At 39.5% G+C, this 16,825-nt stretch overlaps 1 protein-coding gene across 2 annotated transcripts in view; it reads right to left on the minus strand.

Annotated features, from left to right (window-relative positions):
* Window positions 1–16,317, minus strand: part of COL28A1 (collagen type XXVIII alpha 1 chain) — a 179,841-nt gene extending 163,524 nt beyond the window's left edge. For both annotated transcript variants that reach the window (XM_061413527.1, XM_061413526.1), the window contains exons 1-6: window positions 16,175–16,317; window positions 12,547–12,704; window positions 11,191–11,747; window positions 4,097–4,117; window positions 2,422–2,478; window positions 689–742 (exon numbers count right to left, since the gene is read on the minus strand). In XM_061413527.1, coding sequence (XP_061269511.1) covers window positions 689–742; window positions 2,422–2,478; window positions 4,097–4,117; window positions 11,191–11,747; window positions 12,547–12,667 — 810 coding nt within the window. In that variant the 5' untranslated portion in view covers window positions 12,668–12,704; window positions 16,175–16,317. The remainder of the gene's footprint in view (window positions 1–688; window positions 743–2,421; window positions 2,479–4,096; window positions 4,118–11,190; window positions 11,748–12,546; window positions 12,705–16,174) is intronic.
* Window positions 16,318–16,825: the final 508 nt, after the last annotated feature.

Raw genomic sequence — 16,825 nt, forward strand, 5'->3', positions numbered from 1 at the left:
GTAAGCCAGAAAGAAAAACACCAATACAGTATACTAACACATATATATGGAATTTAGAAAGATGGTAACAATAACCCTGTGTACAAGACAGCAAAAGAGACACTGATATATAGATCAGTCTTATGGACTCTGTGGGAGAGGGAGAGGGTGGGGAGATTTGGGAGAATGGCATTGAAACATGTATAATATCATGTATGAAACGAGTTGCCAGTCCAGGTTCGATGCACGATACTGGATGCTTGGGGCTGGTGCACTGGGATGACCCAGAGGGAGGGTATGGGGAGAGAGGAGGGAGGAGGGTTCAGGATGGGGAACACAGGTATACCTGTGGCGGATTCATTTCGATATTTGGCAAAACTAATACAATATTGTAAAGTTTAAAAATAAAATAAAATTTTAAAAAAAATTAAAAATTAAAAAAAAAGAATGAGTTTCTCTTTATTCAACTCCCTAGGTTTCCTGAATTTATTGACTGAAATGGCCATATGCTTCTCTGAATTTGTAAATATAAGTTTATACAAGCCAGACAGATAATGCAGGAGGCAAACAGCCTGTATTCTTCACAGGAATCATCAGATTTTTTTTGGCATTGGCATAAAGTACAATGCTTTGTTTCCTCAATTTTTGTTCTTTAAGTAGAACTAGAAGGAGATACATTGGTTTAAAGAAAAGCTGTTTAGTCATTTACCGGGTTTCCTTTTGGTCCTCGCTCACCTTTGATACCTGGGTTTCCATGTGTACCCTGAAGGCAAAGGGGAAAAAGATTATATGCAACAGACAGTCTATTAGTTTCCTACACCTTACAGTAATTTCTTATCAGCTTCATCCCATAAAATGAGAGAGGATTATAAAAACAAAACTTTGCCTACCAAGCAGAGATTCAACTCTGCTTTCCCATACTACACACCAGGAAGATGACAGTCTCGAACAGGCAGATTCTCTAGAGTTGCTAAAAAAAAAAAATAATGTCTCTCTCTCCCTGATATCCAAGGGAGAGTTTCAAAAGATAGGATAAGAGAGTTCTTCAGTTTTGTTCCAGAAAGGCATTTTATTTTCCTATTCTCAAATCACCAAAAATCTCACTCTTCTGTGAACTGGTTTTGGGAACACTCAATAAATGCTAAATGACATAGTTCTATGGCTGTGGACTGACAGGGCACAATCTAGAGGGTTCCAAAGAGTCAGACACGGCTGAGTGACTATGCATACATGTACACATATGGCTATTCCTATGAAAACATGGTACAGTAGTCTCTTCCAACAATAGAGCAACTGAAATTGTCAGATTAGCTTAGCAATCGTTAAGTCTTCTGTTTATTCTAAAACATAATTGAATATCCCAAGCAAACCTTTCCTGCCCATTTCTTGGTGTAACAAGTATAATCTAAGACTGCACAGGAAGGAGAAGTTAAATCTCTGCTCTGACCAAAATCAGATTCTACTGACTGCCACATTTTCGTGTGATATATCTAGTGTGTATTTTGAAGAAAAAAATTAAGACATTCTCTCTTTCTGATGCCTTGGTTGGTAGAATGATTTGAAAACATATAGGTTTTGGACCCAGGACTCAGAAGAAAATGCGTCCGAGTCTAAGAAACTCACTGTGCCCATTTCCCTCCTTGCCCCCAAATGCAAGCATCAGTTCAAAAACATTATTCATGCATTTTTGTGAAACGTCTCCTCTGGGCTCTTGACCTCTAAGGTTTGAAATCACAGAAGAAAATGAAAAACTGAAGGAGCGCCATGGAGGTGTCTAAAAGCATGTGTTAGAGGAGTCTAGCATCTCCAGTCCTTGTGATGTCGTTTCCAGCACCTTCCCAGAATAGACATGGCACCTGCCAGGTATTAGGGCAGAACGTAAGGGAAGCGCGCACGTCTTCGGGGATTATCATTTCAAGTGCTGAACCATGTTAGCAAATCCTGCCATTTATCTCCGGTTGCCACGTGGTGTCTTCCATCTCACACAATTCACTAAATCCAGAGCTCCCTCACAGGCTTCCTCCCCACTAGGCATTTTTGGGGTTGCACTTGGTTCTGGAGCAGTCACTTGTTTGTAGTTAGAAGTAGGATGAAGCTTTGCCTAGCTCACCGAGGACCTATATGAACCCTTTCCCTATATTTTCACTTCAGTACTGAGAAATTCTGGCTCCAATTGTCGCAGCAGAAGAGGTGCTGAAATATCCTTTGTGGGAAGAACATCTGATTTTAAGGCAAATCTGCCCTCAGTTCAGGTCAGTAAAATCCCAAGCTAATTTCTTAGGACAGAATGTATCCCTTTAGGAATAAAAGAAAGACACAACATTTCCGTTTTTGCTGCAATTTGCTTTTCAACAGCACAAAGTAGCCCAGTGTTTTCAGAATAGAGTATCATGGTTAGGACTTCCTGAGCTGACCCTAAGTTCAAAGCAGAAGTATACTCACCGGAGGCCCTGGATCGCCGGGATCCCCCTTCTCACATTCACAAATCTTGCGCTCACACTAAATCAACAATGAAACACAATGTTAACACACGGTGAAATATAGCGTATTAAATCTCATTCAACACATAATGAAATGGAGCGCTCCCTTGAAGAAACTTTACCTTGAAAATTTATGGAGCTTTTGCTCTCCCTCTAAAATTTTTCTAAGAAAACTCTGAGCTAGGAAGAGCCAGCTAATAAAGTATTAAATGTTGGCATGGTTAAATAAAATAGATCTCCATTAAAAATGGATGTATTAATATATAACATCTACTCATCAGCTAAAATGAGAAAACAAACATTTTCAGTGGACTTTTGGAATTTCTGCTGTTTTTCTTCTATATAACACATCCAGGCTCAATAATATACAAATATCAAATACTGCTTTACTCAACATAGGAAAAATTTTGATTTAAACTGTATTTTATCAATTCTGAAATACATCTTTTTTCTTATTTTCACATCTTTGAAATCAAAAGAAGTATTCTATGAGTCAGGCTTGACCAGGGTGAAACTGGTGTTTTCTGCACATGCCCTTCCGCTCTTCCAGAATGAGATGGAAGAAAACTCTAAAGGCACAACCAGAGCACTTGAAGAAATGCTGTGTCACCTATACTTTTTGTGGCACAGGGGCCGGTATTGTGTGCAAAAGCCAGGGCAGCAATGACTCTGAGACAGAAAGTGATTCAGAAGATTTCGACTTTGAATGCAAAGAAGTTGCAAAAATAACCAATTTCATTTGCTTATATTTTCTGTCTTAAGTATGCACAAAAGTGATACAGGATTTAAAAATCTATATCTAAGTACATCTAAAAGGACTCTTGCCTTAAGTACAAAATTAAAAATTGTGATTCATAAGAAGGCACTGTATTATATTTTAATTGGCAGAGAGCTTTTTTAAAATCTCTCTAAATGGCACAGAAAATAGTGATGTATCTGACCATGTATGATTCAGCGAAGCATGGTTCTCTACAAGTTTTGGTTGGCTTCTAAGTATTTTATGTGATATTATAAGTGTCCTCATGTTAAAGAAGCAATTTCTCGAATTAAGTTCAGATGTTCTAAACCCTCTACCCAGAAACATATGTCCAGTACAGCAGTCCTCAGCAAGCTGATGGTCATCAATTGTGCTGAGTACTGTCCAACCAATATTGGCCAGCTTGCTTCGCCACTTGGTCTGGTGGCCACCATCAGGGAGGAGAATGAGCTTAGTCAGTCATCAGGCAGCAGGGGTGACTCTGAGCCCTGTCCATTAGCCAGGAACACTACTTCATCCTGGCCAACTCAAGGCATACTAGAGTGGAGGACCCTCATGAGCGATGGGTATTGAGACACAGTTAGGATGAAGGAATCAGTATCAAAGTAAGCAAAACTGTATCATGTGCATTATCACTGATTTCTAAAACCACTGTCTAAAATCATTTAAATATTTCCTACTTTTTCTAAAATTTCCAACCTGCAGTGGATATGGCAACATAAAAGAAATCAAGTGGCTGCCTCAAAATAGAGCAGCTCATTTTAAAAAAGTAAGGATTTTTATTTAGTCACACCTTACCTTCTAATGTGAATTATAATGCTGATTTGATTATGTGAGCGTTTTGGAGTAATTCATAGTAATCAAAGCATGTGGTGCTTACCTTCTTTTCAAATAAGATGTCCTAGGAGGGAAAAAAGAATGAAACATTAACTCAATTCATGATTCTGCTTCCAGCTTCTTATTAGCCTTAATTATTCCCAATGGGATATGCAATTTCCAAGAAGAATAGCAATTCAGCCTTTTTAACCTTGTAAAAGCAATAAAGCCCAAGCCAACCACCCAAGGAGTGCTCTGAGCCATATACTAATAGAAGACATGAAGGATACTAACATTCATTAAAAATAATTTTTTTCTGGGAACGTCATCCTATTGCATCCCATGTTTTCTCTCTTGTTCCTTTTTATCAGCTCTAGAATCTCCATAGTTTGGCTACAAGCTCTATCAGCCATAATGAGAATTTTCTTTTGTTTACAAAGACTTAGGCAGAATATGTAATTGTGTATTTTCTCTATTTTTCTATCCCTATGTGCTGTGCTGTGCTTAGTTGCTCAGTCGTGTCCAACTCTTTACAACCCCCAAAGACTGTAGCCAACCAGGCTCCTATGTACATGGGATTCTCCAGGTAAGAATACTGGAGTAGGTTGCCATGCCCTCCTCCAGGGGATCGTCCCAACCCAGGGATCGGACCCACGTCTCCCACATTGCAGGCAGATCGGATTCTTTAACATCTAAGCCACCAGGGAAGACTGAGAATACTAGAGTATGTAGCCTATCCCCTCTCCAAGGATCTTCCTGACCCAGGAATCGAACAGGGTTGTCCTGCATTGCAGGTGTATTCTTTACCATCTGAGCTATCAGGGAAGCTATTTTATCCCTATACAGATGTGCATTTATTGTTTACCGTTAGAACATAAATTTTAGGGTGATAACTTCATGAAATATTAATGAGCCTTAGAAGTCAGTGCGGTCCAGTGGCTCATTCTGTCATAAAGAAACTTGAGACATGGTGCTGTGGCTTGCCCAAGGTCACACTCTTGGGCTGAGCTACCTGACCAAGCTCAGCACTATTTCCTACTTAACCACACAGAGATGAATTAGCCAGAATATTTTTTAAATGACTTTCAATTCATAAGTTTAGAGAAATTCGCAATGTGGTTTTTGTCAGACCTTTAGGCCTCACTCCTCCACTCCAGTTCAGTGGGGTATTATTACCTGAAAAGAAGATCATGTCTGAATCAGTGGACACAAGCTATGTTTACAGATAGAATCATTACTCCCTGAAGGTAGAATTTATGTGTCAAATTAATGCCTTATGACTGAATCTGAGGGGTAGCTCACATATGATAAAATAGAAAACAGAAGCAAAAGCACTACAGTATTTGTTGTAAGTTGTTAAAAATAAAGAATGTGATGAGGAAGCTAAAGATAAGTCAGAGTTGTACCTGTACAGAAGACTCTGCATCCTTTTAGTTTTGTTTTTACTCTACGTTTATTTTGATACAAATGAATTGTTTAGAGAAGGTATAGCAACTTGCTTTAAGTAGTTCTGGTGATTTAATCAGAGAAAAATTTAGACTAGGAATTAAGTGTCATCTAGGATTTTCATCCTGTTTCCACCATTATCTAGCCACCTGACTGTGGGCAAGTCATATCATCCCTCCAGCTCCTTTTCCACGTCTATAAAACAAAGACGCTTGACCCCGTGGTCTTGGGAGCGGTCCAACTCTGGCCACAGACCCTATCTACCAAAATCAGCATCTCAACTATGCTCTCTTTCTCTTGCCCTACCCCAGTGATTTTAAATTACTAAGCAAAGTAAACCCAGGCTGAAAGCAGATGAGATACCTGTGTCTTTAAGAACTAGTAGGTCATGTGGAGATCCAAGCAATCCATTCTAAAGGAGATCACTCCTGGGTGTTCTTTGGAAGGACTGATGCTAAAGCTCAAACTCTAATACTTTGGCCACCTCATGCAAAGAGTTGACTCATTGGAAAAGACTCTGATGCTGGGAGGGATTGGGGGCAGGAGGAGAAGGGGACGACAGAGGATGAGATGGCTGGATGGCATCACCAACTCGATGGAAAGGAGTTTGGGTGAACTCCAGGAGTTGGTGTTGGACAGAGAGGCCTGGCGTGCTGCAATTCATGGGGTTGCAAAGAGTCGGACACAACTGAGCAACTGAACTGAACTGAACTGAACTGAGATCATTTGGACAATGGAAACTTAGCTAAAGTGACAATTTTAGTGTAAAACAGCATTACCCTCTCCAGAATATTTGGCTGTGCACAGAAAGTTGAAATTTACATGCTTTATCTCTAGGCTGCCCAGGACAAGTCCTGGCTTCCACCTGTGATCCTGACATACTTTCCAGACACACCCTAGAGAAATTCTTGTGTAGTTCAGCATTCATTGTTTTTTAATAGTGAAAAATTGGAAATAAAATATCCATCAATAACATACTGGATCAATAAGCAAAATACCACTCAGTAGTTAAAATCAATGTATTGAATTTATATAATTTAACAGAGAAATTTCCTAAAAAGTTGAATGAAAAAGAAAGTTGAAGATGAATGCTTAGAACATGATCCAAATTGTGAAAATATTTAAAATATACATCAGAAACTTGGTGTCGTCTGAGAGGGAAAGAAGGAAAAGAAATCTGAAAGAGAGGCAGTAAAGCAACTAATAATTCAAGTCAGACTGTAATATTTGAAAATAGCTACTGAAATAAAGAAAAATTCAAAGTTGTGTCCCTTTATCACCTTTTTATACTAAGCAATGTCCTTATCAATTTTACACTCATGAATTTAGCCGCTAGTGCGGCAGATGTGTAATTTTACACTTTTTTCGCTTTTCCTTTGAAAATTCAATTTCTGCTTTGCCACATTACCCTTTAAATGTATGTGCCACGAGGCTTAAAAGCGATAACAATGCAACTAATTATTTTTGGAACTCTGGCTTTTGTGTTTGCTTGAATTTATATTTCCGTGGAAACAAAAATGGACCCAAACCGCACAATAGATAAGACTGTTTCAAACAAGAACAAAGCTGCATTCCCTAAGGACACTTGGAGTGCATAAACCCCAGTGATAGAGAATACCGCACAGCAAGCTGCGTGGGAAGGAGAGCCCAGACTTGGCGGGCAGAGAGGGAGGAATAGGATGGTTGTTTGGGAATGGTTGGCCTTCTGGATGATTTTGAATAAAGGAATGCAAAGGACCAACTCATTAGTGGAATGTTGTTCTACATGTCAAAGTTGATAAGGAAAAAAGGCATAAAGACCAATGTGGGCAATCAGACAAAGATAGCACCGAGGAGGGACATTTTAAAAAAGTGGACAGAGCTGGAGGCCTGGAGAGTAGTAAGGCATTTTGCTTAAGCAGAGAGACAGGCCATGTGGAGAACAGTTGGGAGACCGTGGTCAAAGCCAGAGCGAAGGGCATGTTCAGTGAAAGTCTAGGTGGATACTGTGATTTAAATGAAAAAGTATAAATAGAGAAAGGACTTCATCAGAGCAAAGGGAAGGGGCATTTTATTAACAGAGTTTTATGATGGTAGATATGTGGGGAAAAAAGAAATCTAGGCTGGAATTGCCAATTTTGTGAGTGACCATGAGGTCAATGCTCTGAGAAGGGAACAGAGAAAATGTGAGGAAGGTGCCAAAGTTACTAGCATGACGGCAATGGGGGTGAGAATAAGGAGCTTAGTAGGCAAGGGTTACAAATCCCATGACAAAAATAATGTTTGCAACTTGATATAGCAGAAAAAGAGCCATTATCAAATCTCAGAGGAAGAAATAAGGCTCTAAACAGAGGAGGCCTTGAAAAACTGGGAAGTGGACCATCCTAATAATCAATGAAGCCTAGGATTCTAAAGATGATACAGAAATGATGACGTTGATCCCTTCTTGCTCTGTGAGGGAGAAGATGCACTAAATTAATGTTTTTCTTCAGTTCAGTTTAGTTCAGTCACTCAGTCGTGTCAGACTCTTTGCAACACCATGAATCGCAGCACGCCAGGCCTCCCTGTCCATCACCAACTCTCAGAGTTCACTCAGACTCACGCCCATCGAGTCGGTGATGCCTTCCAACCATCTCATCCTCTGTCGTCCCCTTCTTCTCCTGCCCCCAATCCCTCCCAGCATCAGAGTCTTTTCCAATGAGTCAACTCTTCGCATGAGGTGGCCAAAGTACTGGAGTTTCAGCTTTAGCGTCATTCCTTCCAAAGAAATCCCAGGGCTGATCTCCTTCAGAATGGACTGGTTGGATCTCCTTGCAGTCCAAGGGACTCTCAAGAGTCTTCTCCAACACCACAGTTCAAAAGCATCAATTCTTCGGTGCTCACCTTTCTTTATAGTCCAACTCTCACATCCATACATGACCACTGGAAAAACCATAGCCTTGACTAGACGGACCTTTATTGGCAAAGTAATGTCTCTGCTTTTCAATATGCTATATAGGTTGGTCATAACTTTTCTAATGCTTTTTTTAGTACTCTCCAAATAAAGAGACCAATTTGTTACAATTGTTATTCCCATAAAGACTTTTAAAAAGTTTAATGTCAAAGGTAATAAAGAATTTTTTTTAATATCCACATACTCTCTCATGCTCTTTTAAAGGACCAAGTAATATATCCAGAAGGTTGTTTTGAATGTGTTTCTTCAGGGTTCAGTACTGTTCTGTAAATCATAATAAAACAGAAACATGAATATTTTCTTTTTGGAATCATCAGGTCTCTCTTGGGTAATTTAGAACTAAAAATTGTTTTCAGAGGTTCTAACATGGTACTCCCTGATAGAGTGCCAAGGAACATGCAATGATTCCTTGATTTGTCTGGGCTCCTGCAAAATCTATTCACTGTGTACACTTCTGTCCATAAATTCAACTAAAGTCTACTCTGCAATGAAAAGCATAAACTGACAATACAAAAAACCACCCAGATGAATTTCAGAATCATTACACTGGGAGTATGAACCTGACACATGACGCGAGTTCGTTTATATAAAATTCTAGCTGTACACTGATTTAGGTTGACGAGTCAGGTCAGTAGTATCTCAGGCACAAGGGATGCATGTGTTGTGAAGAGGCACAAGGAAACTTTTAGAGATGATGGAAATGTTCCATATCGTATTTGTGTTGGTGGTTTCATGGGTGAATACATCTAGAAAAACTCACGGAATTTTGCACTTAAAGTAGATGAAGTTTTGTACTTAATACATAAGTTAACTTATTTTTTAAAGTCAACTTCATGATTATTTCAAAATAAAAAGTTTAAAAAATTGAACTACAGATGTAATAGACACAGATTAGATAAGGACTTTTTCAAATAGTCTGAGCAAAAGTCCAGTTTTGCTTCCTAGACAGTGGCCATTTGAAACATTGATACTTAGTATATATCTCTTGGAAAACCCCGATAAGCTGTTTGGATCCTGCAGTTTGTTTGGAAAGCGGCACCTCCTTCTAAGAAATGGCTTGTTCACAGAGCTTCCATCTGAACAAACAAGCTGAAACCAGAGGATGCTACGGAAGAGCAGAGTCATTAGGATGCTTGGTCATTTTTCGGTTTCCCCAGAAACAGTTTTGTTTCGGATGTACTGCCAAGAGCCTGCACTCTCAGTTGGGCAGGAATTCTTAGCTAGGGTGTATCTGGAGGGAGTATGAACCTCCTGAGCTGACACATCTGGCCAAACAAGGAGCTGCCTGTCCTGTGTCTTCTCCAGGCAGCAGCAGGTGACTCATTGTCACAACCCCAGGGTTCTTTCCTGCACATGCTGGAAACTTCTGTCTCATTCAGTGGTGAGGACTCAAATTAGGCACAGGCAGGGCTCGGCAGTTAGCCTGACCTCCCTGCATGTTCCCTTTCCTGCAGAAGAGATGCTCACATAAGCATTCACCCCAGGTACCTGGGTCTGAGCCTATCATCCGAGGTCTAGGCAGAACTGCCCCCTCGTCTTCCCTTAATGCCCACGTTTCAAAAGGCTAAAAGCAGCAGTAGATTTTTGAGGAGGGATGTTTCTTAACTGTTTCAAGGAATTTTTGCTTGAGAAAACCTTAAAAAAATTTATTCTCTTCTCTCCCAGTGTAACTTTACAGGGTCAAGCATGCAGACTCTGGGGTCTTTGCCTGGCCTTAAATTTTCAACTATAAAATAGATATAATAAGAGTACCTACATCATAAGATTGTTGTAAACATTGAATAAAATAAAATATATAAAGCCCTCAGAGCAATGCCTAATATACCCCCACTCAAGACATAATCACTATGATTTAGGTAAGAAAAACTCAGCGTCTCATGCTAAAAGCACCTGAGAGTAACAAAATCAAAGCAATGTTGGGAAAAAGAATTGAGATAAGGGACAAAAGGAGCAAGACTGTCTCTGAAAGAGGGCCTGAGGTTTTTTCAATCGATAGAAGAGAGCCATATGAAGTACTCAGGACCTAAAGGACACATCAGCCTAGCCCTCTTGTCAAGAATTTTTTTTTTAATCAGTATTTTTAAGCAAATTAATTTTTGACACTTAACAAATCAATGGCCTTATCTCCAGGAGTTCCTCCTTGAGGAATGTGGTGAAGAGGAATTTTGTTTTGATTGCTTTGCCTTGTGTTCTCCCTAGCAGCGAGGAAGGGTTCTTACAACCAATAAAGAAAAGCAGTGATACCGCCAATCGTGACTTAAAATTAGATGACCTTGTTAACACCTAAGAAGCAAGGAGATCAATTTTCAAAATGGAAGTCTGTGACCTTCACTTGAGCATACTATGGCAAATGGTGAGACAAAGGGTCAAAAAATATTTCTGCACAAGTGGAACGGGAAAAAAAGAACTTAAGACAAATATGGCAGATTGCAATTTGACCACAAGTCGAATACAAGTCAGCAGTGTTCACTGAGCCCACGATGCACAAACAGGAGTCCCAGATGGATGATCGGAGATGAATCCTTCCAAAATCTTCAGCATTGGCTGATAGTAAAGTTAGGAATTCAATTACAGAGAATTAGCCTGGTACCTTCCCGGTTTATGTGCTGCAAACTGTCAAGAATGTAGAGACACATCAGCAAGATTCTTCTTTCCATTTCAAAGGTAGATTTTTTTTTTCCCCTTTCATCTTTTTGACTTATTACCCTTTCAGAATTTGTGAACAAATTATCAGCATTATAATAAGAAATGTACATAAAATCAACACGTTAGGTACCTACCAGGCGATCCTGAATTTTGTCGACAAGGGTTGAATCATTCAACAGGAGAATGGGTACACTGGGTAAATCCCCAGATATCAAACGCAGTTTGGTTTCGTTGACTACAGCAGAAAGTCCAATGGTGATAAATAATATTCCTGCAGTTCTGGCGTCTTCAGAAATACTTTGAACATCTGGATTCTTTGGATGGTCAATGCCATCAGTCATCAGCACGGCCACTTTCATGCCATCCTTACGCCCTTCTCTCTTAAGTAGCCTCGTGGCATTGGCAATGGCGTAGTAAGAGAAAGTACCTTGCCCAATGAAATTCATAGACTTGACCCTCTGTTTAAAAGTCTGTAGATCCTTCCAGGAGGAAAAAGGTGGATCGATTTGGACAGAGCTGCTAAACTGAAGGGCTGCCAGTTTGATGTCATATTTCAAGGAGCCAACTGGGGTCAACTGAAATATCTTGTCACTCAAGCTACCCACAAAATCTTTTTGTTTGTCAAACAGAAAAATTTTGGAACTTTCAGAGCTGTCCACGATGAAGACAAGATCTATGAAGCACGTGGAGTCTGAAATAGAGCAAATTGGTTAGGCAGCATCCTTGTCCCCACTTGTAAAACAACTTTGCGTAAGGAAAGCCCTGAGGCGTGTGGCCTGAATAGCTGATCTCCAAGAGGAGAAGGAAGTAAAAAAGAGAGGCACCTTGGAGATCGGGCTGACATTGTGAATAACTAAATCTCTTTCCAAGTCTTCAAATTCTTTTCCTCCTCTAAAATCATGCAACTCAAAAGCAAACAAAATACCATATATTCGGAGCATCTTCCCAAGGAAAAACTTACTTAAAGTGAGAGGAAAAGAAAGAACATTGTAGTTTAAAAATTCAACAAACACTAGACAAAGTTGTCTAGAAGTAAATAATACTCTGCCTCATTCTCAGATTATGGGACATATTGGTGAGGCCCCATCTTGTTTGGGTACAAATTTTTTTTTTTTTTAACATTTTTTAAATCAAGGGAGAAAATGACTGGATGGATCGTATTGCAGGCGTGCTGAGGGACAAAAAAACCTAATAGTGAGAACTGAAGGTTGAATCCTAGCTCTGTGACTTGCTACTTAATTTGCCTGCAGCCTCAAGCATGCCACTTCACCTTCTGGGCCTCAGTTTCTTTATCTATGTGAGTGGCATTCTCTGTTGTGCCCATTTAAGTATGCTCTGTAAGTATGTAACATGCCTTATGATCATATCAAAATAGAGTATCACATATATACATAAATATGTAGTTTGCTGTTTATACCAAGTGCTATTTGGAAAAATTCATATTAGGGTTTTAAGAAACTAAAACTAACAAAGATAAAACATTTTTTTACCCTGGAGATTTTTCCTTGCAAGTAAATTGGTCTTTGAGCCTTTCTTTCTTTGTCCATATATTGCTTGACTCATAAAAGCTGGCAAAAGCAGGAGATACAGGACAAAACGTCTGTTCCACATTATGATGGATGGTGAAAAATCATCTGCCGTGTAGCACCTTTAATTTAAAAAATCAGTTATAAGTACTTTAATAAGATATAGAGTTTGCTATTTTTAATTTCAAGCCCGTAAAATTTGAAGCTGGTATGTGGAAAGAGAAAAGGGTTTTTCATTCATATTTATGGAGAATTATCCATATGGAGATTTTTAAAGTTTCTAATCTAAATAAATCATGGTGACACAACCAAATATCTATTAATGAATGTTTTTGTATATTCAAAGAATTACATCCAAGTAGTCTGAATTTCCCATTATATTGTGGGGAGCAGGAGAGGGTAGAGCTATTTCAGAACATTTCAGTCCCACTCTATATGATGGCTGTGTTTCAATCACAGGGTCTGTTTGACATATCCACATTCTCCAAGGTAGTATCAGATTGCTACAAGGTTGTTTTGTCCATTTTCATTATAACTAACTCCTGACCATGCCAATATTTTTACAGGGTTGTAGAGAGCCACCACGATTTCAGTCTTAATATTACATGCACAATTTCAGTGAGTTCAGAGGTCGTCAAAAATTGAATTGCCCTTCTGTTTCCACAGAACCCCATTTTCTACATTTACTTTGTTAACTTCATCTCCACTGGAGTTTCAAGCTGTCCTACAGCTGCATATCCAGTCAGTCAAAAGAGTATAAGAGTAAAAAAAAAAAAGAAACAGATTTGCTAAGTGTTAGCTGGAACAACTACTGGACAGATAAAGGACTTGAAATCAGGAAGCAATCCCCTCTGAAAGGCCCTGTGAAACTATTTTCCTGGGTAGATTAAAATATAATCTTGTATTTAAATCTTCAGCAATTTTCAGCACTCAGTAAGCCCAGCTATGTACCAAATGCCTTTAAAAGCCACAGACTTCCCTGGCAAAAGAAGACTCATGTGTGGCTAGCTCAGTATACCTGAGAATGGAAGTAAGAAGGCTTATTTTGAACCCCATGTTTTGCATGGTTTGGAAATGTTTGCCAGCTTGAAGTGTATAGACTTTAGAAGTTCTGGAAAAAGAATCATGCTTTCCTTCTTTGGCACCTTGCCTTCAGGGAATGGTAAACTGGGAAATCATGAGCATGATTTTTTCTAGACTCTCAATGGGCAGGGGAGGTGGTGGGGTGGAAATACATGCTAAGGCAGTAAGGAATGAGATGGGAGACTGACTTCTTCACACATGCCAGATGGAGAAGCCCCAATGAGAAGCAAAGCTATCGGATTGGGGGTGAATCGGTAGAGGGCTCCATGCCATAGTCTGCTCCTCAAATAGCCTCGAATAGCAGGAAGCTTACTAAGCCGACTTTCTATCAGTATGACCAAGTGTGTGTGCTGTGTGTGCTCAGTTATGTCCAACTCTTTGTGACCTCATGGACTGTAGCCCACCAGGCTCCTCTGCCCATGGAATTCTCCAGGCAAGAATACTGGAGTGGGTTGACATTCCCTTCTCCAGGGGATCTTCCTAACCCAGGGTCAAAATCATGTGTCCTGTATTGCAGGCAGATTCTTTACTGTCTGAGCCACCAGGGAAGCCCCATATCTCTTGGCATTTGCCTCAAGTGCAATTGACCAAATGTTAACTGCTCTTCAGACCAGGTATGCTAAGATTTGGAGACAACTAGGTATTAAAACGAGAAGGCAATGGCAACCCACTCCAGTACTCTTGCCTGGAAAATCCCATGGACGGAGGAGCCTGGTAGGCTGCAGTCCATGGGGTTGCTAGGAGTCGGACACGACTCAGCGACTTCATTTTCACTTTTCACTTTTATGCACTGGAGAAGGAAATGGCAACCCACTCCAGTGTTCTTGCCTGGAGAATCCCAGGGATGGTGGAGCCTGGTGGGTTGCCGTCAATGGGGTTGCACAGAGTCGGACATGACTGAAGCGACTTAGCAGCAACAGCAGCAGGTATTAAAAGGGACTTCCCTGGTAGCTCAGATGGTAAAGAATCTGCCTGCAATGCAGGAGACCCCGGTTCAATCCTTGCATCAGGAAGATCACCTGGAGAAGAGAATGGCTACCCATTCCTGCATTCTTGCCTGGAGAATCCCACAGACAGAGGAGCCTGGTGAACTCCAGTCCATGGGATCGCAAAAGGTCAGACATGACTGAGTGACTAACACTTTCACATTTTCACATTCAAAGCTGTGTAGCAAAACGCAGCCGCTGTTACATTTTCAGAGGGGGAAGATGTATAGCATCATGTCCCTGGTATTACATACGACTTCTTTCTTTTGTTGACCCTTGTACTTAAAGAAGTTCTCAGAAGTTCTGGAAATAAGAGACTGAAAATTTAATTTCATTGAGAACAAGAGAGATTTTACAAGCTTGTAGCTTGTAGATCAAGACAACTCTTCAAAAACCTAAAGAAGGGGATTCCCATGAAGGATCCTGAGATGAAAACCACTATTTCTCTTATTTGCAGGCCTCATTTTGGGCTTCGGAAATGCTGGCTTTAAATAGATATCTTTCCCCTAAACTAGGCACTTGCTCAGACAGTTTGTTGACGTGTAATTATGAATTCATAACTGAAGACTTATATATATATAATGTTCCCTAACACAACTGATTCATTAGCAATAATCACAATATCTCATACTTAACTACTATTTGTTCTGACATTTTTTATCTAGTTCTCCAAAACCAAAGTCATGCTGTTGCTTTCCGATATTAGCCAGAGGACACCCTTACACTTTCTCTAGTTTTTCAGTTCTACTATCATCCTGAAATCTCTTATTAGTTTAATATCTTAAGAGCCCACTCATTTTGGATCTTTTTTGTCATGCTTTATTTTGCCTCGGTTTTTAATACTTCCCACCTTTCTCTCATTTAGATGATATATACAAACAAAATAGGTTTCAGGGGGAAAGAGTCATTAGTTAAATAAAGGAAATATAAACCTCTGTGCTTACTACAGTTTGCATTTCATAAATGCAGAAACAATTGTTACCTTTAATCAATGCCGTAGTTTTGGCTTTTTTGTGTGAAAGGTATTTAGGGTAAATATCAGGATCAATAAATCCAACAGAATTTATATTTTATGACATTTTGGAAATAATATTATTTTTCAGCAAAGTTTACTAATTTTATTCACAATGTTTGCATCTCATTTGTTTTGCCATGAAGATAAAGTGATCAGATACTTTATCCAAATCGCTAAACTTACCATGTTATAAAGAATTCTGCAGTGACTACTGAGTTATAAAAATGTGTCCAAATTAAGAAAAAGATGTCCCAAAAGATATTAACAGTATAACAATGCTACATAGTAGGCTATAAATTAAAAATAAATTTTAAAATAGCTTTAAAATTAACATTTCTACATTTTAACACTTATTATTTCCCTGATAATATAATTAAAGTAATAACAAAGGATAAAAAAATCTGATAAGCTTTCTTCACATAATAAATACGTAAACCGTTTAGTCTTCCACAGTTCCTAGATGTCTGAACTAGTTTCGAGTGATTAAAACAAAACAGTCATGTCTTACCTTATAAAGTTTATCAAACAGGAATTAAAGACTGGTTAAGCAAGTGCCAACAGCAAGGACCATTGCTGAGGATGGAGCTGACTATTTGATATTGTTCTGTTCTGTGGGAAATAAAAATTGTCTTTCCCTTTAGATCTTTTGTAATTCTCTACTCATGTTTTTTAGACTAAATTAAAGCAAGAGTGGCTAGGCATTTGGCCAGGGTGCAAGATCTGGGTGGGATCAGTGAGTAATTTAAAGGAACAGTGCCTTTCACAATAAGTCTGTGCTTTCCAGGCTGTTTTAAAAATAACTTGGGCAGATTTCCTACAGTTTAGACATTTATTGACAGCCTGCCTTTGTTTGTCAGGCCATGTCCTCTTTCTGGTCCTTTGCCCGGGAGTTGCTCGGTAAGATACTGTTGCTGAAGAGCTCTGTGAAGGAGGATAAATCATACCAGCTTGCGTGTGCATGCTAAGTCGCTTCAGTCGTGTCCGACTCATTGTGACCCCATGGACTGTAGCCCACCGGGCTCCTCTGTCCATGGGATTTCCAGGCAAGAACACTGAAGTGGGTTCCCACTTACTCCTCCAGGGGATCTTCCCAATCCAGGTGTTGAACCTGCATCTCCTGCATTGCAGGGGGATTTTAGTGACTCTAATTATAGAGTTA

The sequence above is a fragment of the Bos javanicus genome, chromosome 4 (genome assembly GCF_032452875.1).
Source record: "Bos javanicus breed banteng chromosome 4, ARS-OSU_banteng_1.0, whole genome shotgun sequence".
In the NCBI taxonomy this organism is placed as follows: Eukaryota; Metazoa; Chordata; class Mammalia; order Artiodactyla; family Bovidae; genus Bos; species Bos javanicus.